The 24,569-nt window shown below is 41.7% G+C and overlaps 1 protein-coding gene across 2 annotated transcripts in view; it reads left to right on the forward strand.

Annotated features, from left to right (window-relative positions):
- The first annotated feature begins 2,128 nt into the window (after positions 1-2,128).
- The window catches only part of ARHGAP6 (Rho GTPase activating protein 6), a 239,808-nt gene continuing 217,367 nt past the window's right edge, over positions 2,129-24,569 (forward strand). Inside the window, exon 1 of one of the 2 annotated variants that reach the window (XM_060769948.2) lies at positions 2,129-2,705. In XM_060769948.2, coding sequence (XP_060625931.2) covers positions 2,202-2,705 — 504 coding nt within the window. In that variant the 5' untranslated portion in view covers positions 2,129-2,201. The remainder of the gene's footprint in view (positions 2,706-24,569) is intronic. The other variant, XM_060769946.2, reaches the window with a different exon arrangement.

The raw sequence follows: 24,569 nt of genomic DNA on the forward strand, positions 1-24,569 counted from the left end.
GCTGAGGTGTAACCTATTAATTTACTCACATTTGTACGTTGTTGAACTGCTAGGTTGGCAGGAGCTGGGGCTAACAGTGAGAGCTCACCCGACCCACAGATTCGAACTGCCAACCTTCAGGTCTACACTGCCATAGAAGCCAGATTTTAAATCAGAGAATCTGCTTTGAACTGGATTATATGGCTCTACCCCAGGTATGGGCAAACTTGGGCCCTCCAGGTGTTTTGGACTTCAACTCCCACCATTCCTCACAGCCTCAGGCCCTTTCCTTTTCCTCCTCAGCCGCATAAGCGGCTGTGAGGAATGGTGGGAGTTGAAGTCCAAAACACCTGGAGGGCCCAAGTTTGCCCATGCCTGCTCTACACTGTCCTTAAATGCACCCTGAACGAGTTAATGACCTATTCAGAACCCTCTGAACAGAGTTCTGCCCTGTCCAACCTGCGCGCCATGAGTCCCAACCGGGGAGGCCAACCTGACACGCGAAGGGAGAGCACGCGCCCCCCCCCCATTGCGCAACACGAGGGGGCGTGGCCAGGATCCCGCCTGAAGCCATCCCTTGCTCAGCCTTTTCTCTGTCGAGGCAGATAGTTGTATGCCACGCCCAACAAACCCTCCCCGGCAGCGAGGGCCAGTTGACAGGTCCCTTCCCCAATTCCTCGGCGTGTCTCCCCCTCCATCTGAATGTCGCATTTCGGAACCCCGAAAGCCATGGAGGCAGATCGAGAGAAGTCATATTCTGCTTTGGTCAGACCTCACCTGGAATTAGACTGTGCCCAGGGACGGGCAACCAAAGGGAGCCAAGGTTGGGAAGCTAAGCCCGATGAGGCTTGTGTAAATATGTGACTGGGTGTCTCATAAGGAAGAGGGAGCAGGCTTGTTTTCGGCTGCCTTTGAAACTAGGACGAGTTTACAGGAAAGGAGATTCCACCTGAACATGAGGAAGAACTTCCTGACGAGAAGAGCTGTTCAACAGTGAAACTCTCTGCATCAGTGTGGTGGAAACTCCTTCCTTGGAAACATTTAAACAGCGGCTGGATAGCTGTGTGTTTCCAGGCAGGATGACTATGTTTCAGAAGCATTCTCTCCCAACGTTTCGCCCACATCTATGGCAGGCCTCCTCAGAGGTTGAAGGGTCTGTTGGAAACTAGGCAAGTGAGGTTTATATAAAACAGAGGAATTCCAGACAAGAAACAATCAGGGCCAGCTAATCGCCTCCCAACAAAGGATTCCCCAGGCAGTAAGAAGCCTCAGCTTGAAACATCCAGGCCATTCAATGCTAATCAAGGTGGTCAATTGCAACATTCACACTTGCCTCCAGCAGACAAGAGTTCTTTCTCCCACCCTGGACATTATTCCACAGATAGATGAACCCCACTTGTCTAGTTTCCAACAGACCTCACAACTTCTGAGGATGCCTGACATAGATGCAGGCGAAACATCAGGAGAGAATGCTTCAGGAACATGGCCATGCAGCCCGGAAAACGCACAGCAACCTAACCACTGCAGTCTTTGAAAGGAGAGGAGTTTTCTGGTAGGACAGGGAGCAAAGGATCCCAAGTGATTTGGATTACATTTTGAACCAGCGAACTGTTTTTAATGGAATGCTTCTACAGTAATGGTTTTAATTGTGTGTGTTTAATGTCTTGCTTTTCTGGCCTCTAATGAGTGCCTGCTGCAAGCCGCCCTGAGTCCCTCTTCGAAGGTGAGAAGGGCGGGAGAGAAAGGCCCGCAATAAAGAAAGAAAGAAAGAAAGAAAGAAAGGAGTGCGGGGGAAAGAGGAAGAGCGTCCTTGGCTTGAGCAGCGGCATGGCTTGCCTGGGAGCGTGCGTGGGGGAAGGAGTGGAAGCCGAGGCGGCGTGGAGGGGCATCTGCCGGGAGGGCTTGGATGGAGGCAGCAGGGGGTTGGACGGGAGGGCTCCAAGCCTGCGCTTCTCGGAGCGCGCGCGGGAGGGAAGAGCGAGGCCGGGGGGGCGGCGTTTCTGGAGCCCTCCTGCCAAATTAGGCGCTGGTCCCGGACCCACGGGAGCCCACGCCGCGAGGGGCTGCGGAGGGAGCCAGCCCAGGCCGGAGGGAGGGAGGGAAGGAAGGAGAAAGAGGAGGAGGAGGCGCGGGGGGCCGGGCGGGCTCTCCTTCCGCCGCGGCACAGCCTCCCTCCGTTCCTCGGCTGCTCGTGGACCCTCCGGAGAGTGCAATCCTCCGCGATGTCTGCGCAGAGCCTCCTCAACAGCGTCTTCTCCTGCTCCTCGGCGCCTCCTGCCTCTTCCGCGAAGAGCCTCTCCAAGCGGAGGCTCCGCCAGACCCGCAGCCTGGACCCGGCCGTGCTGTCCCGCGGCAGAGGCGGCGGCGCTTCGGCGGAGTCCCCCCCCTCCTCCGCCTCCTCCTCCTTGGCCTGGGCGCGCGCCCTCTCGCGCCCGCCCGCCGCCCTCGCGCCCCCGGGAGCCTGCGCCTCGCTCTCCACGCCCAGCACCCCGCTGGACAAGTCGCCCTCCGGCAGCTGCCACTTCGAGTACGAGCCCGCCGGGCGCGGGAAGCGGCACACGGCCTGGGAGCTGCCCTTCTTGGCCCGGGCGCCCTCCGCCTCCGCTCTCAGCAGCGCCCCCAGCGGCGGAGGCGCCAACAGCATCTTCTTCTCGCCCAGGAAGTGGCTCCAGCAGAGGAAAGGGGCCGCCCAGGGGCCCAGGAGCCCCGCCCTCTGGAAAGCCCAGGTAGGACCATTCCCATCATCACCACCGCCCACGCCAGCCTTGCTCAAACTCTGGGGGTGTCAGAGGGGTCGCCAAAGACCACCAGAAAAAAACAAAACACCAGTATTTTCTCTTGGTCATGGGGGGGGGGGGGCTGTGGGGCAGTTTGGCCCAGTTCTATCCTTGGTGGGATTCAGAATGCTCTGAACCTCACAGCCTCTGAGGATGCTTGCCATAGATGCAGGCGAAACGTCAGGAGAGAATGCTTCCAGAACATGGCCCAGGAAACCTACAACAACCCAGTGATTCCAGCCATGAAAGCCTTCGACATTCAGAATGTTCTTTGATTGTAGGTGAACTATAAACCCCAGCAACTAGAACTCCCAAATGTCAAGGCCTATTTTCCTCAAATTCCACCAGTGTCCAAATTTGGGCATATTGAGTATTCATGCCAAATTTGTTCCAGATCTTTCATTGTTTGAGTCCACAGTGCTCTCTGGATGTAGGTGAACTACAACTTCAAAATTCAAGGTCAATGCCCACCAAACCCTTCCAGTATTTTCTGTTGGCCACGGGAGTTCTGCGTGCCAAGTTTGGTTCAATTCCATCGTTGGTGAAGTTCAGAATTCTCTTTGATTGCAGGCTAACTATAAATCTCAGTAACTACAACTCCCAATTGTCTATTTTCCTCAAACTCCACCAGTGTTCACTTTTGGGCATATTGAGTAGTCATGCCAAATTTGGTCCAGATCCATCATTGTTTGAGTCCACAGTGCTCTCTGGATTTAGGTGAACTACAACTCCCAAAACTCAAGGTCAGTGCCCACCAAACCCGTCCAGTATTTTCTGTTGGTCATGGGAGTTCTGTGTGCCAGGTTTGGTTCAATTCCATAATTGGTGGAGTTCAGAATGCTCTTTGATTGTAGATGAACTATAAATCCCACCAACTGCAACTCCAAAATGACAAAATAAATCCCCCCCAACCCTATCAGTATTCAAATTTGGGCATATCAGGTATTTGTGTCCAATTTGGTCCAGTAAATGAAAATACATCCTGCATATTAGATATTTACACTAGGATTCATAACAGTAGCAAAATTACAGTTATGAAGTAGAAATGAAAATAATTTTATGGTTGGGTGTCACCACAACATGAGGAACTATATTAAGGGGTCGCGGCATTGGGAAGGTTGAGAACCCCTGACCCACAGGGACCACTTCTATAGGCCAGGCTTGGCTTCACTTGAACTTTGAGGGCTTTCAAGGCAATGGGCAGCCTTGTGAGATGCATGTTGAGTTGGGGTCAAACTGCATACATTCAAGCATGGGCCCTCTCTCCAGGTGTTTTGGACTTCAGTTCTCACAGTCCCCAACAGCGTCATGTCCCTTCCTTTTCCCCCTTAGCCGCTTAATCCTGTTGTCTTTTGGTGAGGCATCTGTGGCAGACAAAAAAGAAACTACAACCCTCAAATAGGGCTTTGTCATGGAAGGCAAAAGACCTTGTGCAACTACAGTGGCTTCACTTGAATTTTGACAGTTTTCAAGGCAATGTACAGCTTTGAGGGATGGATGTTGATGTGGGGTCAAACTGCATACATTCTGGCCCCTTCCTTTTCCACTTAAATGGCAGGGGGGGGGGCTGAGGCTGTTGGGGATTGTGGGAACTGAAGTTCAAAACTCCTGGAAGGAGAGCCTAAGTTTGCCCATGCCTGAATGTATGCAGTTTGACCCCACCTCAACATCCATCCCTCAAGGCTGCTCATTGCCTTGAAAAACTTCAAAGTTCAAGTGAAGCCAAGCCATGCTAACTGTCGTCTTGCAAGGTCTTTTCCCTTCCCTGCCAGTGCCAAAGCCCCACCCGGGAGTTGTAGTTTCACAAGGCTTTTTTGTCTGCCATGGACACCTCACCAGAAGACAACTCCCAGGAGTCCAATATCAAGCCATGGTAGTTCAAACAGGGTTCAAACTCCGTTAAATCAACAGTGTAGGTATCTCAACTTCTCCTCCTCATTCCTCAGTCCTGACCTGGAACATCTGGAGGGGTGGAGTCTCTCCAGAACATCTGGAAGGCCAAAGGTTGAGGACCACTGGCTTCAAGAATCTGGCTGGCCCTCTGGTCGCAAGATTTGTTTACTTTGTTCTGTTTGTATCCCGCCTTTCTCTGCCCTGAAGGGTCCTCAAGGTGGCTTTAGATATGGCAACTATTCAATGCCTTTTGACAACAAACAGTTAAAATACATTAAGTTAAAGATTGAAAATTAAAATTAAAGGTACATTAAAATATACCAAACATTGCAATCACTATTAAAAAGTTGGAACTCCTCCAGGCCTGTTTTTCTATTTGGAGCAGATTACACACTGCGTGCATCTACCCAGTAGAATTCATGCAGTTTGGAGCCACTTCAGCTGCCCTGGCTCAGTGTCTTTAGTCCCACAAGGATGTTAGCCCTCTCTGCCAAAATTGCTAGTGCCTGACTCAAACTACAAACCCCATAGCATTGAACCATGGCAGTTCAAAGAGCACCAAATTGTCTTAATTGTGTAGATGCGCCCCTGGTTTCTCAACATTTTGGGGTCTTTCATCATCGATCATTTTGGCTAGAGCATCTGGAGGGGTTGAAATCTCTCCAGAACATCTGGAAGAGCAAAGATTGAGAGCCACTGGGCTAGAAAATCTGGCTGCCCACATTTCTTACAAATTTAAATCCCCGGAGGCCTGTTTTTCCTTTTGGAGCTGATTACACACTTTCTGACTAAATACACAGGGTGCATGTATCACACATTGAGTGCCCTCACCACAGAGTAAATTTCCCAGCAATCATGGTCAGTGGACATGAGGGACATGTGCACTGACCATTTAATGTGGAATTAAAAGGAGCAAGAGATTTGAACGTGGAGTTGATCACAAGCCAATCTCAGGAACCAGGCCAGGGCCTGGGTGGTGCTTATGTGCACCAAAGAGGTCACCTCCAGCCCAGTACCAGGATTTGCAGCATCTATGGCAGTGTTTCCCAATCTTTTTTTGAGCAGGGACCACTTTGACCAGAGACCACTCTCTAACATTAGTACCACAAGGGTTACAAATCTGTTTTTGGTCAACTTTAGGTTTGGTTAGGTTATTTGGGATGCTGATTAAACAAATTGCATTGGATAGACCAAATCAGCTCTAGTTCTTGATACAGAACATATGCCGTCCAGTAGTCACCATCTGCTCACCTACAGAAAACCATATTTAATAAGTGAGTTGTTGTAGGTTTTTTCGGGCTATATGGCCATGGCCTAGAGGCATTTTCTCCTGACATTCACCTGCAAGCATCCTTAGAGGTAGTGAGGTCTGTTGGTAGTGAGGTCATATTTAATAAGCCTTGGCACTATAAGAGGTTTTTGCAAGACCAGTCACACTCTTTGCAACAGTGGCGTAATGGTGAGGCCGCGGACCATATTTTAGTTCTTGCAGACCACAGGTGGTCCATGGGCCACAGGTTGGGAACCACTGATCTATGGCTTCACAGTTGTAGAAAATTCCATGTTTTTAATTCACTCCTTTGGCAGTGTGCATGTGTGGATCACCAAAGAACCTGTCACTAAATCAGTTTCACCATGCAATGTGGTTTACACCTTGAAATGCTAATGCTCATTATGGGCCCCATTTTGGAGTATCCCCCAATTTTCTTATCTTGGCTTATGGTCTTTTATTTGCATTCCTGCGTGAAATTTTACCATGCAGCCATCGTCTCAACCTTGCATTTTCAAACTGCTTTCAACACACATTAAGTGGTCAGTGTAGATCTCTTTGCAGATTTGGACCTCAGGACTTCTGTGTTTATCAGTCATGGATTGCGATCACAGGCAGAAGTCTTCAAATTTCCTCTCTTTCTCAAACTAGGAGGCTTTGAGCAAATTGCTAACTTCATATTTGCATCTCACCCACTGAGACTTACAGGGATGTTGTAAACATGAAAAGGTATATGAGTTCTCTGAGCACTTAAATGTTGTTGATGATGATCAATACTCATGCAGTCCAGTGGCATTGCAGTATCTTTTTCATGGCTGGCTGCAGACTTACAGGGAAGACTCTTTTCTCTTCGCCTCCACTACTGTTTTTGGGAAGTTAAGAAAGGCTGCCTTGTATTGTAGCTACATCAAATGTTCCTTGTCAGCAGTGACTGATGACTTCCCTGTCAGTGTACACCAAACATATTGACAAGGCAAATGTACTGTGTGAAGTATAGTTTGCATTTTAAGGAGCTATTCAGGGTTCTGAAAGCTACCTCAAAAATAGGTTTAGCACCTGAGATAGCTCCATTAAAGTTTGAACTAAAACCCAGTACAGTCTCATGAATCATCTTGCATGGAATCACTCATTCACTGCTGGGTTGTGCTCAATATGTAGAAACCAGAGCTGGAGAAATTGTAAGTTTGGACGCCAATTTCCATCAGCCCAAACTGTCCTGCCAGTGGTGGGGTATGATAGTTCTACAACATCTGAAGAACAATGTGTTTTCCATTGGTGTAGACACTTTCTCTTTCTTCCTTCTTTTGCTGCATTGTCTAAGGCTTCTGTCCTTTTTTAAAAAAAGTGATAGGCACTGGACTCCACATAGGCCTTGTCTCAATAATTTGTGAGTTTGGAATCTTAGTTCACATTACATGTGGCTCTAGTTAGAGGAGAAGATGCTCTGAATTTACTTTAGACTTTTGCATAGTTCCCAAAACAAAATTCCAGTAGCAGAGAAGTTCCTGATAAACCCTGATTATATTCTACTAAGTAAAGGCAAGTCATGTTAAGAATTACTATGCATGTTCTGGCTGAAAGCTTGTCTAATCTGCACCCTAGTTTGTCTAGAACAAAATTGTATGATCCATGCTATGTGTGATATTGAAGGTCACTGAATCAATGGTTGAATCAATGACTTACTTAATGAATAGAATGACTCTGAAAGGCCATAACTTATGTTAATTGGGTGTAGATATCAATTAACTAACTAAACTTAATAATCAAAAACTTGCATACTACCCTTCTTGAAGGTAAAGTGCAACATGGGTGTGCTTTTGGAAAAGATAGAATTTGGAGATGCGGTTTAGTGAATCCACTATCTGCCTCATAGAGGAAAAGGAGGCACTTGTGGTCTTGTGCATGATGTAAACAGTTCTATATAGTAGTACTGTTTGTCATTGTTTATGAAAACACAACACTTCAAGTAGTGGAATGCTCAAGACTAACATGGTTGTTGTTTTTGAGAAATATTGAGTTTTTCTGGGTTGCTGTAAGTTTTTCGGGCTGTATGGCCATGATCCAACAGCATTCTCTCCTGATGTTTCACTTGCATTTATGGCAGCCATCCTCAGAGGTTATGAGGTCTTCAGGAGAGAAGGCTTTTGGATCATGGCCATACCGCCTGAAAAACTTACAGCAACCCAGAAAAACCCAGTGATTCTGGCCATGAAAGCCTCCAACAACACATAGAGTTTTTCATTTGGCAGTGCTTCATTGTTCATTGTCTTCATTTTTGTTGTGAGCAACTTTGGATCCCTCATTGGAAGACAGGCAAGATAAAAAAATCTAAGTGTGATTACATAAAGTACTATATGAATCATACATTTATAGTGTAAGACATTGCAAACCTCCAGCTACGGGAATGCATTGTCATTTGACATAAATGGCCAAAGGTTTTGAGAAAGAGAAAATGGCTGGGAGGAAAGAGACAGAGGGGGTTGTGAGATGTCAACAAACCTTAAGGTACGGTTAGCTCACTTCTCCAGATCTTGAGACCATGGCTACCTTTCAGGTTTCATTTGTATAGACAGTGGTTATTGTCTCAAGTCAATTCTGATTACAGGTTGCATTCATGATCAGATCCTGCATCAGTAAGCCAGGATACGTTTGAGATTTATGTCACATTCATTTCTGTACATCAGCTACAAAGCAATCTCTGAATCATGACTTTCTTTGGAAGCCATATTCCATCAATCCTGATTTAGACAGAATTGTCAAGGTGTTTGGCCCCTTGTGCTAAACAGTGGCAATAAAGGAACTGCAAGAAGCTCAGGCACATTCTGGGTTCATGAGCGAGAATTTGGATTGAAGTCTGGCAGGAACGGAAACATACTTATCTAATCATCTGTAGGAAGAGAACTACTCTTGTTCTTGCAAAATAAACCATTTTAATGAGGTTTCTTAACCAAATGCCTTCCCCTTTTTGCAGCATCAGCTTAGAAGATAGGATGAAAATTGAATAAAATAAACAGAAATAGCCTTGAAGAAATGTGTGCATTAAATCATATCATGTGGACTTTCTGACACTTTTTTTTTGTTTTACTGCACGTTTGGGGGGCTGGTATGGTCTGCATTGGGCCTTGGAGTGGGAAAATTGGTCCTCAGTCCCTTCCAGAGAGAGACTCCCAAAGTGACAAGTGATGCTGTGATGTTTTCCAACTACACCTTGGAGTGTTCTTAGCATTGCCAGGAAGGAAAAAGAACAGCAGCCGATTCTCCTTGTCTGAAAAATATGAAATCCAGATCGGTCTGCATCCTAAGGCAAAATGCAGAGATTCCTTTGTAGGTAGAAAACACAAATAGAGAAAGGGTTTTTATTTAACCAAGCAGGAAATAATACCAGGTTAAACAAGCAATATAGTCACATCAGGCAACCTCACCAGTAATTCCTTTGGGACTGTTACTTTATCCCTTTCAACTGCATTTCTGACGCCAGGAGAATGTTTAAAAGGTCACTTCATTTTTGTAAATTCCTAAAATGTGTTCCCTCATCAAACAGACTGGTTTTATTGTTTGATTACATAACTTCTCAAAAACGCATGCAAGAATAAATTACTTCGCGTTCTCCATTCATATGTTTATGACGTTATTTTCCAGTAGCAGAAGAGAATGGTTAAAACTCCCATTGAAATGTACGCTCCGTGTTTGTAGGGTAAACTTCTGCTCACTCAGTTTATTCCATATATAGTTGTAATGAGCATATAAAGGTTCCTTCTGCAATTGCAAATGTTTAACAGTACGCATTCATGGCCCTGTTAAGACTAATTACATTTCTGTTGTATTCACTCCGGCTATTTTTGAAAACTTGTCATTTGTACAATATGATGACGATGTGACCATGAAACTGTAGTATTATACATGAGAATATGTAAATGTTCTGTATATTCTGCAGATGTATGTGGGGTGCATGTTTTAATTTGTTGGAAAAAGAAGGGGATGTACTATCTCACCAAACATAGCTGAACCTTTATAATAAAAACTGGTGCTTGTAGAGTCGCAGTTAGTCAGACATTGAATTTATTCATAAATTGCATTTTATTCATAATGTGCACAAGTTTACAATCTATGTAGCCTTATAGGATTAGAATTCCTATCAATATTACTTGGTTATAGCAAACAACCAATATTATTTGAAGGTAGGCTCTGTTTAAATTTGGAACAGCTTAGGATATCTTCACACTATCTCTTGGACCTGTGGCAACTGTGATCTTCAATTGTTCCTTGCAAAATGTTAGCCATATTTTGATTTTTGGATGCAGTTGTATGTATTTCCAGGCAGGGACAACTTAATACAGCCTAAACCTGGTTTTAGTGCTCCTATTGTGAATGTAGCATTCTTGCATAAAATATCCTTGCATTGGAGAACAGAGTACTAACTGAAGGATCTTTGCAAAATGTAAAAGTATCTCAACTGTTTAGTTTTATTTCACAGCCAAAGCTTAACAGACAATCAGTTACCTGGTTTTAGTGTACAAATAACTGCTGATGTGAACAGCCAGTCTAGGTGAGTTAAATGCTTGACTTGCATGTGCATTTAATTATTTAAATTAATATATTTTTACTTTGCTCTTCAGCCAAAAATGCTTCCAGAACAGGGACACACCAGTCAGTACTTGCACTCATACAATCTGAAAAATACAATGCAAAAACCAAACAAGGACAAGAGAGGTATATTGTTTTCCTTTATGGAGGATTTGGTCCATAACAAAGACTGAGAATGCTTTCAGATGAGGATTTTATCATGGCAGCTTCTTCCTTTCAGTTCATATAAATGAAGGACTAGTGCCAGTGGTTTACATTGCTCAATTTCCAGGATTGTTTCTTAACCTTTTTGTTTTGTGTGTGCATGCAAGAGCTGGTTGATTGTTGGAATTCATTCTGAGGATGAGATTTCAATTGAGTAATATTAGAAGTACACATGCCGTATAAAAGGGTTTTGAAATTTTTGTGCTGAAATGCAGTTCAAAAGGTAAAAAAGTTGATGGATGTTTGTCTTCTTTAATCCAGATGTTTGTATTTTTATTAGGCAGCCATCAAATAATTTATAGGATGAACTGTTTCAGTAGCAAGAACACACAATGAAATAATGTATTGGCAAAGGAGGATAGATCTAAATATGAGATTACTGTTTGCTTCTCTGTTTTGACCTAAAATAACTGCAGAGGTCTTGATCCAGCATGCCTTTTTGCACAGCAGTGTTTTACAGTATCGAGCATTCAAGCAGATGATCTTAAATCTAGTCAGAAGAAGTGTTTGCACTCTTTTGTCTTAGTTCTTTATGTATTGAATGCAAACTAGTGTGTGGCTTTTAAGCATGAATGGCATAACAGACTAACAGCCATTTATAGTATGAAATATCACCCAATTTTCTTTTTACTGCAGGCCATTAAAGGTGTCCCTTGCATTGCTACCAAACTGGTTCAAAGAAACAGATTCTATGTGTATCTTCCAGATAAGTCTAGAGGTGGTATTCTTGCAGGGTTATGATCCAAATATTAGAAGTTTGGCCGCAATGCAAGTCAAGCTGCAGAGAAATAGAAACACTCTCACACATGTATGTGTCAACGTGCATATATACACAAAAGCACATACATATAGACATATGGGGCACCCTAGCACTAACAGCTTAGTCAAGTTGAAATGCTTAATTTTGGTTTTGCTGTGGTATAAATATATTCATAAATTTATTCATTGAACCAAGCATATGGCTGCGTTAGCTGAATAATTTCCATTGAATTCCATTAATTAAATGCTATCCAGCATCAGAGATCTGGAGAAGTGAACTAACTGTACCTTAAGGTTTGTTGACATGAGCCACAAGATAATAATTTAAATGACCACAAATGAGTTTTTTGCACTGATAAGCTTTAGGCTTGCATGTATTTCCTTCTCTTGCCAAAGAGGAAGGTCAAGATTTTTGCTTTTACACAATTCTGAAGCCAAATTTTTGGATAAGGCAAGTCTCAGGAGAACTATAGTTTATGTTCAATAAAATTATCTGTTAGTACTACAGAATGAACTCAGGGTTTCAGTACATGGTTTGTTCACCAGTTTTGGTGAGAACAAAAACACGGTCCCCTAAGTTGAACATAATATTAAATTTTAGCTAAAGTAAAGAAAAAGCAGACACTTTCACCATCTTTATGCATGAAGGAGGGAACTCATGATCATTGAAGACCATAGCAGTATGAGATGGATGACTACGGTTAAGTATTTGTTTCATCATGTATTTAATTTATATCCCATGTTTCTCCTAAACTTGAGATTCAAGTTAGAGATAACCAGTTTTATGATCTGTGCAAAACTTATTAGCCTTCAAAGCAATAGAAGTCTTGTTAACTACATCTGACATTGTCCAGTTGAATCTGTGATTGGATGATACGATAAGCCAGGGAATGTCAGGTTACCTGGTTTATTTTGTGTGAACAGCATGCAGGTACATGCTGCAAAATGACTCACCCTTGAAGTAACAAGAGTTCAATAAACTAAAGAGCTTTGCTCTGTGGTAGTCACCACAAGGGACTCTCCAGTTGTCCAGATGTTGTTGTACTGTATCTCCCATCAACACTAACCAGCATAGGCATAGATGACAAATCCTGGGAGCTGCAGTTCAAAAACTCTACCCTGACAATAAAAAGGTTCAGCTTCTTGTCTTACTTGTTTCTCTCCCCGGTTTTTAAATGTTTCTTTTTCTGATTTGTTGAGAGAGAAATAAATAATAGAAGGAGCTATAGCTCCTTTTACTAAATACATGTGGTCCCCAAGTTACACCCAACTCATAGTTGAGATTGTGGGTGAAATAGCAGGAAGTGAGAGAAATCTACTAATCAGAAGGGAAGTTCACTCCTGAAAGAGTTATCATGACAAAAAGTGTTTTCACTAAAGCTTGATTACCAATCCTTGTTTTCACAACAAGCCACATTTTTCAAAATCCAATTATCCCAGGGACAGAAAGTTAGGTGAAATCTTCTAAACAAGGACACAGGCAGCATTTCAGATCATGAGTGTTATCTCTGGATTTAGTTTTTATGCTTGGTAAAAAGAAGTTAAAGAAAAAAATGCGATCCAGTTATGGAGACAATTTGGATCTCGTTATTTTCCCATTACCTGCATTGTTTTAAGATTGCATCGGAGAGGTATTTTTATGATTGCATCTATAGCTGTGCACAAGGGTTTCCTGGCCTAATATTTCAAAATTATACCTTCACAATGTTTTAGCATCATGATATTTCAGAGCAGTGGGTCTGTACCTCTGGAGCCAAGACTGTTGTAATATTAGCCATCATGTGCTGCATTGCAACATTTATGAGGAACCCACAGGAAATTATTGTGAATTGGCTACTCCATATAAACATATTTCTTGGCCACCCAGGTCAAATTAGATATAGCTGCTCTGAGAACACTTTCACAGAATTGCCTGTAAATGCTGGTGTGTGTAGAGTGGATGGGGAATTGTGAATAGCATTTGTCTCAACACATGATTCATCATGGAGTCACAAACAAAGTGGACTATCTCAAAGGATAAAATTTAGACTACAGATTATTTGCATGGATATTCTGATTGTTAAAAATATCCTATACTTTGGCATAGTTATTAACCAAAATGGAGACTGTACTAAAAAAGGCAGAAGACTGACTTGGAATAGCAACCATGAAGGAGTTAGATAATATCCTCAAGTGTATCCTTAAATATTAATATCAGAATCATCCAGGCCTTAATATTTCCAATTTTTGTGTTTAGTTGTGAAAGCTGGACAGGGAAGAAAATTGACAAGAAAAAAAATTGACAAGAAAAAAATCAACTCATTTGAAAGGTGGTGCTGGAGAATAGATCTTCTACAAAGACACATGAATGGGTCTTAGAACAAATTATACCTGAAGATGAGTAAACTGAGGCTGTTGTACTTCGGGCATATCATGAGATGACATGACTCAATGGAAAAAAATGTAATGCTTGGTAAAGGGGAAGGTAGTAAAAAAAAAGAAAGACCACAGTAAGGTGAATTATAGGAAGCCACAGCCCTTCATTTGCAAGACATGGGCAGGACAATTAATGGTTGGGATTCTTGGGTCATCATATGTTGGATCACCATAAGTTGAAGTCAATTTGCAAGCAGTAAGGATCTAAATCATTTTCAGATACTCCCTTAATAGCATTTCAGATATCTGTACTTGGTCTATAATATACATATGTGAACTGATTTTGATCAAATGTGATAGACTTAAATTGACATTCTGAACATGTTCATGGAAGTGTAATAATAAGCAGGAAATGTCACCTTTCAGTTCTTGTGGGTTTTTTCGGGCTATATGGCCATGTTCTAGAGGCATTTCTCCTGATGTTTCGCCTGCATCTATGGCAAGCATCCTCAGAGGTGAGGTCTGCTGGAAGTGGGTAAAAAGGGGTTTATATATCTGTGGAATGACCAGGGTGAGACAAAGGGCTTTTGTAAGTTGGGCTAGGTGTGAATCTTTCAACTGACCACCTTGATTAGCATACAATGGGCTGACTGTGCCTGGAGCAAACTCTTCTTGAAAGGTGATTAGATGTCCCTGCCTGTTTTTCTCTCTGCTGTTTTTGCTGTTGCAATTTTAGAATTTTTTAATACTGGTAGCCAGATTTTGTTCATTTTCATGGTTTCTTCCTTTCTGTTGAAATTGTCCACATGCTTGTGGATTTCATTGGCTTCTCTGTGTAGTCTGACATGGTGGTTGTGAGAGTGGTCCAGCATTTTTGTGTTCTCAAATAAAATGCTGTGTCCAGGTTGGTTCATCAGGTGCTCTGCTATGGCTGATTTCTCTGGTTGGAGTAGTCTGCAGTGCCTTTCATGTTCCTGGATTCGCTGCGTTTGGTGGTCCCTATGTAGACTTGTCCACAGCTGAATGGTATATGGTAGACTCCTGCAGAGGTGAGAGGATTCCTCTTGTCCTTTGCTGAATGTAGCATTTGTTGGATTTTCTTGGTGGGTTTGTAAATTGTTTGTATGTTGTGTTTCCTCATCAGCTTCCCTATGCGGTCAGTGGTTCCCTTGATGCATGGCAGGAACACTTATCCTCTGGGTGGATCTTCATCTTGACTCTCGTGGCTTGTTCTTGGTCTTGCAGCTCTTCTGATGTCTGAGGTGGAATATCCATTGGCCTGGAGAGCCCAGTTGAGGTGGTTCAGTTCATCTTGGAGGAGGTGGGGTTCACAGATTCTTTTTGCACGGTCTGCCAAGGCTTTAATGATGTTTCTTTTTTTATTTGGGTGATGGTTGGAGTTTTTATGTAGATATCTATCTGTGTGTCTGGGTTTTCTGTAAATGGTGTGACCCAATTATTGATCTGGTTTACGGATGACTAGGACATCTAGAAAAGGCAGTCTTCCTTTTCTTTTTCCATAGTGAACTGGATGTTTGGGTGGATGCTGTTAAGATGTTCCAGGAACCTGTTGAGTTCTTCTTCTCCATGGCTCCAAATGGTGAAAGTGTCATCCACATATCTGAACCATATACTGGGCTTTTTGGTTGCTGTTTCAAGAGCTTGTTTTTCAAAGTCTTCCATGTAGAAGTTAGCTATGACTGGGCTGAGAGGGCTCCCCATAGCTACTCCATCTTTCTGTTCGTAGAATTCATTGTCCCACTGAAAATGGGGGCTATTCGACAATACAATGTCACCTTCTTTTTTTGGGGGGGGGAAAGTTGCCCTTTTTGGTTCTATTTTTACATGTACCACGGTGAAACAAAGTTTACAGATTGTAGATGCCACCAATTGAACTTCTGTTTCATTCAAGCTTTAAGTGAAACTCAACACTAACCTGGGAGACACCAGATCTAGTATTTATATACAATATTTAAGAATTGATGGGCATGCCATGTATGTATATGAAAAGGTATATTCTGTGTGCAACATTAGAGGAAGCATACATTTTATAATTTAAGTGAATATATTAAATATGTGATTTTTTTTCTGAGCATATTATTTCTTTAAATGGGATAAAATTTCCTTTAATTCTATTTTTATACAACTTGGTATGATCGTCTGTTTGATTGCTTGTTTTCCCAAACTCTTAAAATATTTAAAAAGAAATAGTATGAAATTTTTAGTTAGCTACATGTTAATGATGATTGTCAACATGGTGGAAGTGTTGTGTGCTCTGGAGATTTATTTACTATATAGTACAAGTCCTGTATCTGCAGGACCAGTAACCACAGTTTCATTTACCTGCAGTTTCATCTCTAGGCATTTTCTGGATTCTCCAGCATGAGTCTATGCTATGGTATGCTTCCATCTAAAGTTGCTTCTTTGATAGGGTTTGCTATAATCTGTGATTTTTGATAATTATGGTATGTCAGTGAATGTATTCCCTACGATATGGGAGTCATACTGTGTGTACATGTATGTGTTTATGTGTGTAATTCCTTGTTGTGTATTAAGGAACTCTTTATTTCAATGTGATCCAAGCTTTCATTGAATTAAATTAATTCAGTATCTGAATGTATCTTTAATAATTTGCTACTGCATGCATTATTTGTTGAAGATTGAGGTCCAGCTAAAATTTGTATAATCTTTATAATATTTAGAGTGCATCTACATTGTAGGATGAATTCAGGTAGTCATGACTTTAACTGCCATGGCTCAATAAGAGTTGTAGTTTTACGAGGTCTTTAGACTTTTTAATGAATGAGGGCTGGGGCATCTCGAAATGACAACTCTCATGCTTCCATACAGTTGAACTATGTCAGTTAAAGTTGTGTCAAATTGTATTAATTCTACAGTGTAGTAGATGCACCCTAAGATAACCTGTGGTCTGAGAAATCATGAGTGTGTGGGTGGAGAGAGAAACAGTTAACAACTTCATTTTCTGTCATCTGAACCTGCTACCTTGGAGGTCAAATGAGTAGTTTTCAGCTGACCTCCCACAGTTTTCATATAGGGCTGACCTGACTGTTGAGGCTGAATAACCAAGGAATTATTAAACTAGCCATGAACCTTACATTCACACTGAAGGAAAAGGAAAGTTTGTTTTATACTTTAACCCTTCATATTATGTTGGGAAGAGAAAACTGGAAGAATAGGATACATGTCTCATTGTACACGTCCTGGATACTTTAAACTGTTAGATATTTTATGACTAAAATAGGCTTGGGGAATTGATTAGGATCAGAGAGAATGGTCTCCACTCCCCATAAGGACATCCAAACAGTCTTAGTTGTGGAAATTCTTGACCTGACAAGGATCAAAGTTCTTAAAGTTATTGCTTTATGAATTGGGAGAGATATTCAGAGAATGAGTACATTATTCATTCCTACACAAACCTAATTTTATAAACCAATTGACACCCTTGAAAGACACCCCCCCCCCCCCAGCCCAAGCTACCACTCATTGTGAGTTTACTGTTTTGTGGCATCTGTACAACAAGAGATGTATCTAGCCTTCATATACTTTGTTTTTATGCTTTTCATTGCACAAAATAATACTTTTCGGGACATATATATTTTAGAGGTGCATCTACATAGTGTTTGCCTCTCATTTGCATATGGCCTGAATATTAGACCTCTACAGGTGTTCATCTTCCATGCTGACTACTGCTCTCATGCTTGTATTACTTTCTATGTGCAAATTGAGATCTGACTCATGATTTAGAACAGAACTTGTACAAGTTACTTTTTTGAAATTACAGTTACCAGAATTTCTCAACCAATAATGGTTTGGCCATTCTGGCAGTTGTAGTGCAAAACATGAGTAAAACTCTGATTCAGAATGAATAGTGAATGGATCAGATTTAATTTTAAATTTTATGAAGAACTTTAATGACCAGAGGAGGTTCTCATTATTTATTTATTTATTTATTTCAGGTATTTATACCCCGCCCTTCTCAAGCCCTGGGCGGGACTCAGAGCGGCTTCCAAATAGGGACAAAATCGACTTCCTTTTATGTTTAATTAGAAAAAAATCTTAACAGGACTTTTGTTTGTTTACTATTCTTTTGTATAGAGACATGAACTATTATTTTCCTGATAAGCTGTTTAGTTTTTTTTTTTAAAGGAACCTCCCCCCACTCCTCCCAAATGTGCTCTGTTTTCAGGTCTTCTAGATGTAGTCTATATACTCCTATTTTACATTTTCCAAAGAGAATTAGAATTTTAACGACCAATATGATTTAGTGTTCTAATAAAGATAACAATATATTGCTTAGTTCAGTCTTTTTTAAAGCTGTTAGATAGGCCATCTGATAAGCTAACTTGAATTTCTTAATACTTCATCAAGCAACAGCTGAGAAATATTTTGTTAATCTTTATAGAGTCAGTGATACATTTTGTCTGTTTATTAGGTGACTGAAGCCTTTTTTTTGGCTTCACAACTGACTCGGAAGCAATATGTTAGGAAAGAAAGCTATAACACAGAAGGATAATTTGGAATGAAAATATGTATACCACTTATACTTTCTATTGAAAAGCAAAGTATCTATACTACTTCCTTTTCATATAAAACAAGCTATATACTTTGTTTTCAAAGGCAAACTATCTTAACAGGTGCATTAATCTGCAAAGACAGATAATAGCCATGGTACTCTGATCAGGAAATGATAGCTCCTTGGCAGGATCCAGACAAGCCTTTATCCCAGGAGAATCCACGTTTTAAAAACGCGGATTTTCTTGGGGGCTTGTTCACACCCACCCCAGAAAGTGCGTACTTTCTGGGGTGGGTATCCAGGCATTCTCTCGGGATTAGCCCTGAGATAATGTCTGGAGGCCCTCCTCCCCCAAGCCACAGACCCCTTAGAAAAGTAATAAAAACTTAAGTGGCCTCCACTACAAGCCTTAGCCAGCTCTCCTGGCACATAGAAATGACATGCCAGGAGAGCAGGGGGAGGGGGGTGTATTATTTTTTGAATGATTCTCCTACTTATCTACCTATCTTTAAATTTGCTAAACTTTCCATATATCCAACCCAGCATACTGATTATATTTTTAAAGTTTTCTGTTCTGTTTCTTCTTGGATCCTTTGTTGGTGATTTCTTCAAAAGACTTTGTCTTTAGCCTGTGATGCTTAGTCTTGAGGCAATTGTTTTGCTCCCAGTAAAATTCCGACACATGTGGTGGAAAGCTTAAAGCTGTTTCAGTTTTCATTCCTCTTCTCTTGTTGATGTTATACTTCTACCTAGCTGCATATTTTAAATGCAAAAGGATAATGTGACCCTCCAGATGTTTTTGGACTGCAAACCCAAGCAGCTCTACCAAGCTATTGGTGAAATATGGAGTTTACCATTCAGGTAGTTTCTATGGATAAGACGGTCCTTTTAGGCCCCTTCCACACAGCTATATAAAATTCCATATTATCTACTTTGAACTGGATTATATTGGCAGTGTGGACTCATATAACCTAGTTCAAAGCAGATATTGTGGATATCTGCTTTGATATTCTGGGTTATATGGCTGTGTGGAAGGGCCATTAATAGTTCTTAATGTTGAGATTCTATTAACCCTAATTGAATCTGTAATCTTATTGTTTGTACCCAGAGGGAGCTGTTGGTAATGTTTGATTTAAGAATATGGTAGCACTGCTACAAGGATACATTTACAGTAGAGTCTTGCTTATCCAACATAAACGGGCAGGCAGAACTTTGAATAAGTGAAAATGTTGGATAATAAGGAAGGATTAAGGCAAAGCCTATTAAACATCAAATTATGTTATGATTTTACTAATTAAGCACCAAAACATCATGTTTTACAAGATATTGACAGAAAAAGCAGTTCAACGCACGCAAACCTTATGTAGTAATTACTGTATTTACGAATTTGGCACCAAAACATCACATTGTATTGAAACAGCTGTGAATATGAACTGGAGACAGACTGCTTTGGATAATGCCGAATGTTGGATGAGTGAAGGTTGGATGAGCGAGACGCTACTCTATATGCAAAAGAGATGTATCTGTTTTTGTTAGAATGTAGTATTGGTAACCGAGCCAGCCACTTGATCATTTAGTCTGAGTTTTTTTTTTCATTAATCACATCTTTTAAAAGAACACATATCATACTGTTTGTTAGAGTAAAACACTACAGTTGGAAGCACCACATTCATTCGTTGCAATCTACTAGGAGTAATGTGCTGTCAAAGGCTTTCATGGCTGGAATCACTAGTTTGCTATGGCAGGAAAAACGAAATGCAAAGATACAGAATGGGTGACGCCTGGCTCGAGAGCAGTACGTGTGAAAAAGATCTTGGAGTCCTCGTGGACAACAAGTTAAACATGAGCCAACAATGTGATGTGGCGGCAAAAAAAGCCAATGGGATTTTGGCCTGCATCAATAGGAGCATAGTGTCTAGATCTAAGGAAGTAATGCTACCCCTCCATTCTGCTTTGGTTAGACCACATCTGGAATATTGTGTCCAATTCTGGGCACCACAATTCAAGAGAGATATTGACAAGCTGGAATGTGTCCAGAGGAGAGCGACTAAAATGATAAAAGGTCTGGAGAACAAGCCCTATGAGGAGCGGCTTAAGGAGCTGGGCATGTTTAGCCTGAAGAAGAGAAGGCTGAGAGGGGATATGATAGCCATGTATAAATATGTGAGAGGAAGCCACAGGGAGGAGGGAGCAAGCTTGTTTTCTGCTTCCCTGGAGACTAGGACGCGGAACAATGGCTTCAAACTACAAGAGAGGAGATTCCATCTGAACATGAGGAAGAACTTCCTGACTGTGAGAGCCGTTCAGCAGTGGAACTCTCTGCCCCGGAGTGTGGTAGAGACTCCTTCTTTGGAAGCTTTTAAACAGAGGCTGGATGGCCATCTGTCAGGGGTGATTTGAATGCAATATTCCTGCTTCTTGGCAGGGGGTTGGACTGGATGGCCCATGAGGTCTCTTCCAACTCTTTGATTCTATGATTCTATGAGTTTTCTGGGCTGTATGTCTGTGTTCCAGAAGCATTCTCTCCTGACGTTTCATCTACATCTATGGCAGGCATGCTCAGAAGTTGTGAAGTTTGTTGGAAACAAGGCAAGTGGGGTTTATATATCTGTGGAATGTGCAGGGTGGGAGAAAGAACTCTTGTCTGTTTGAGGCAAGTGTGACTAGGAGTAACTTCAGTAAGCAGTTACCCAGCTCAGATTTCTTTTTGTTCTCCTGGCTTGCTGAACAATCTAAAAATATTCCACCAACAGGAAATGTTTCTCATTCTGTTATGTCATTTGCTTCCCATAGGAGGTATTACTTTTGGGCTGGGTTCCCATAGGAACCTAGGCATTATAGAGTCATGAGTGTCCTGTTTTCAGAAGAGATGTAATCAATGTTAAAGAGATTTGTAAGCATTAGGAGATTGGAGCCTACATGAAGTATGATAGATTGAGGGCCAAGAGGAAATGTAACCCATGCATGGTTTGCTTGCAGATTTTTTAAAAAACCCATATGAATTCTTCAATTTCACTTTGAAGGCATTGCCTTTTAAACTAGATTGAATCAAGGTTCTCTCTAGTAGCCTCCCTGTCTCCCTCCCTCTTTTGAAAGGTCTGTTTCGACCAAACTTTCTGTCTCATTCTAATTAGTGGGGTTTCTTTTAGCTACATGTTTTCATATGTTTCATGTTTTTATTCAAACATCTTGTTTGGAAGGTGAATATGTCTGATAACTTTGAATGCGGGTGGCATTCATCTGAACCAAAGATGGATTCTGACAATGAAGACATGCTGCAAATTCATAGATCCATTAGAAAAGATACTTCAGGCTAAATCAGTTCTAGTTCTACTTGGGGTTGACTTTTTGAAATATCTAAACTTCCAAGTCACAATTAATTTAAATCCCACTGATATCAGCTAGTCTTCTATGGGTAGGCTTAACTTTGGCTTTGAGTCTGAGGTAGGAATTATGTTGTTCTTCCTGTGTTCTTACTATTCCTATTCTACTCATTATTAGAGAAGAATTCTGTTTGCAGTTCTTATTAGCTACACTTCAAGAGATGTGGGCAGATTATGGTGTCTTCTCGTATTATTTGAACAAGAGGTGATGTCGTTATCATATATAAATTACATGGAAATTTCTAGGTTCTATGCAGAGATTTATTTAAAAAAAGATGACCATCCATAAATTAATCATTTAAGAAAATTTGAATTGAAATGGAGTGGGGGAGGGAATGGGAAAATTGACTCCACTATTCTTGTTTTTCTAACATTTTTCTAATAATGATATATAAGAAAGGAAAAGACAGCAAAGTTGATGGCAGTAAAAGGAACAAGGAGAATGTATTTTAAATAAGTTTTAATGAATTGTGCTTCTGAAAATATTTCCTTGAACAAGGGTCTGTAGGCAAGGTCCCTCTCCTCTAGAAAACATTAAGTGTAGTCATGTTGGACTCTGGGGAGTATTGCTCATCTCCATTTCTGAGTTGAAGAGCCGCCGTTGTCCGTAGACGCCTCCAAGATAATGTGGCTGGCATGACTGCATGGAGTGCTGTTACCATTCTGCCAGAGCGGTACCTATTGATCTACTCAAATTTGCATGTTTTTGAACTGCTAGGTTGGCAGAAGATAGGGCTAATTGCAGGAGATCACCCTGTTCCCTGGATTTGAACCAACGACCTTTTGGTCAGTAAGTTCAGCAGCTTAGTGGTTTAACCTGCTGCGCCACCGGGAGCTCCTTGTGGATGTAATATTCTTACAGTATTTCCAGTGGTTATGTAAAGAGATAACAGAAGTGGAAATCATACAGCTGATCAAATATAGTCGTACTGCAGTTACCAAGAGCTCTCAGCATTGGCTATATTGGCAAGGACAATTGAGATTTGCAGTCCTACCACCATTTGCAGGATTGCAGGATTCTCATCCCAGTGTACTGCAAAGGTAGCTATAATGCTCTCAGGAAGAAGTTGAGTATTTGGATTTTCTAAGCCATTTTATATGTTGTTTTCAAAATCGCACTGTTTCGGAACTTGATTTTTCTACTTTACTAAGATTGTACAATAGGTTTACACTTGGGTACTTGTCTGTATTTTTCATATTTTTTTTTCATTTTCAGCTTTGGGAGTTTTGTTCCACAGTTGCCCCTCCTACTTTTTTTTACATTTGTTTTGGCATTTGTGGTTTCCAGTTTCTTTTCATGGAGGTCATGGAGGACTGAACCATTGATGCTTAAAGGAATCTGGTTTAGTAGAGTTCCATAGTCAGAGAGCTGAAAGCTTTGTTTGAATATTCACCCAACTAGACTTCTGCATGCAGTAACTGAATTCAGCTGAACACCACTGCTTACAATCAGGATGCGAATGTGTTTATTTAACCCTGGCTATGTATTAAGCAGGTCTCAATGACAGCCATGTTCTGAGTCATGCTTCTTTATACCAGTGCTCAATAAAAGCCTCAAAAATATGTCTGGTTATTGTTTATTGCTAAGCAAAATGGATTTATATTTGTTTTTGGGACCTGGTTAGATGTGGTAGCAGAAGTCATGTTCATACGTCTGCCCCATAAAAACATAAAGCAGTGTGAGGTCTGATTTTTACTCTGAAAAGTGCCTGCATAAGTGCAGCTGAAGTGTCCCACTTGTTCCAAGTTTTTCCAAAGCCAATCTCAGGGCCCATACACACAGGACCCAAAATGCTTAAGATTGCCCACTTTTACCGAAGGTGTCCAAATGACACTTCCAGTAAAAACTAATTAATTCGGGTCAAAGCAGGAAAACCCTGCTTTGTCCTGAATTAATTTGGTACTGGATTAGACCCAGGTCTTCCTGAAAGACCCAGGTCTAATCCAGTATGGGCCCTGTGGGACTGCCCTTTCAATTGTGTGTGGGTTAAAGGCCTGTGTGAAACCGGCCTCAATTCCAGGACTTCACTAGGAGGGGAAAGAGACATACATGGGAAGTAAGACAAGGGCCCTTTCTACACTGTCATATAATCCAGAATATTAAAGCAGATAATCCACATTACCTGCTTTGAACTGGATTATCAGAGGGCGCATCCACACAGCTCACAATATCCGGGCCCTCTCAGACTTTTATCTGAGGTGTCCAAATTATGCTCCAGGTAAAAGTGAATTAATTTGGGACAAAGTAGAAAAAATTAGGTACTGGGTTAGACCCGGGACTTCCTGAAAGACCTGGGTCCAATCTAGTATGGCCCCTGACTGTACTGCCCCTTCAGAAATCCTGGAACTGAGGGGGCAATCTGCACAGCTTGCTCGTGTTTTCTGGCCTCCATCAGCCTGGAATACCCAGAGGGCTGAACACCCTTCCCCCAAACTCCTTAAAAACTCCTTAAAAAGTAAAAATTCCTTATCTGGCTGCCATTGCCCTGTGGCTGGACCTCTCCTGTCACATAGAAATGACACGCCAGGATAGATCTGGCTAATTGCAGTAGAGTAAGTAATTTTTATTTTTAATGCCTTTCGGGGGTGGAGATTGTTGGTGTCTGGGTGTGTAGACACCACCACCTCCCCCTGCCCCCCCAGGAAAGCACGGTTTTTGGGAGGAAGTGTGTGGACTGTAATCTAAGTTCAATTGGTTTAAGAAAGTCATGTGTGGATCCGGCCCAAGTTTACACTGCCATATAATCCATGTCAAAGTAGATAATCTGGGTTTTATACAGGTGTGTTGAAGGGGCCTCAGTGCCTGGATATAGTTCACTGTCTAGGAAGAT

The sequence above is a fragment of the Anolis sagrei genome, chromosome 3 (genome assembly GCF_037176765.1).
Source record: "Anolis sagrei isolate rAnoSag1 chromosome 3, rAnoSag1.mat, whole genome shotgun sequence".
NCBI classification, from domain to species: domain Eukaryota; kingdom Metazoa; phylum Chordata; class Lepidosauria; order Squamata; family Dactyloidae; genus Anolis; species Anolis sagrei.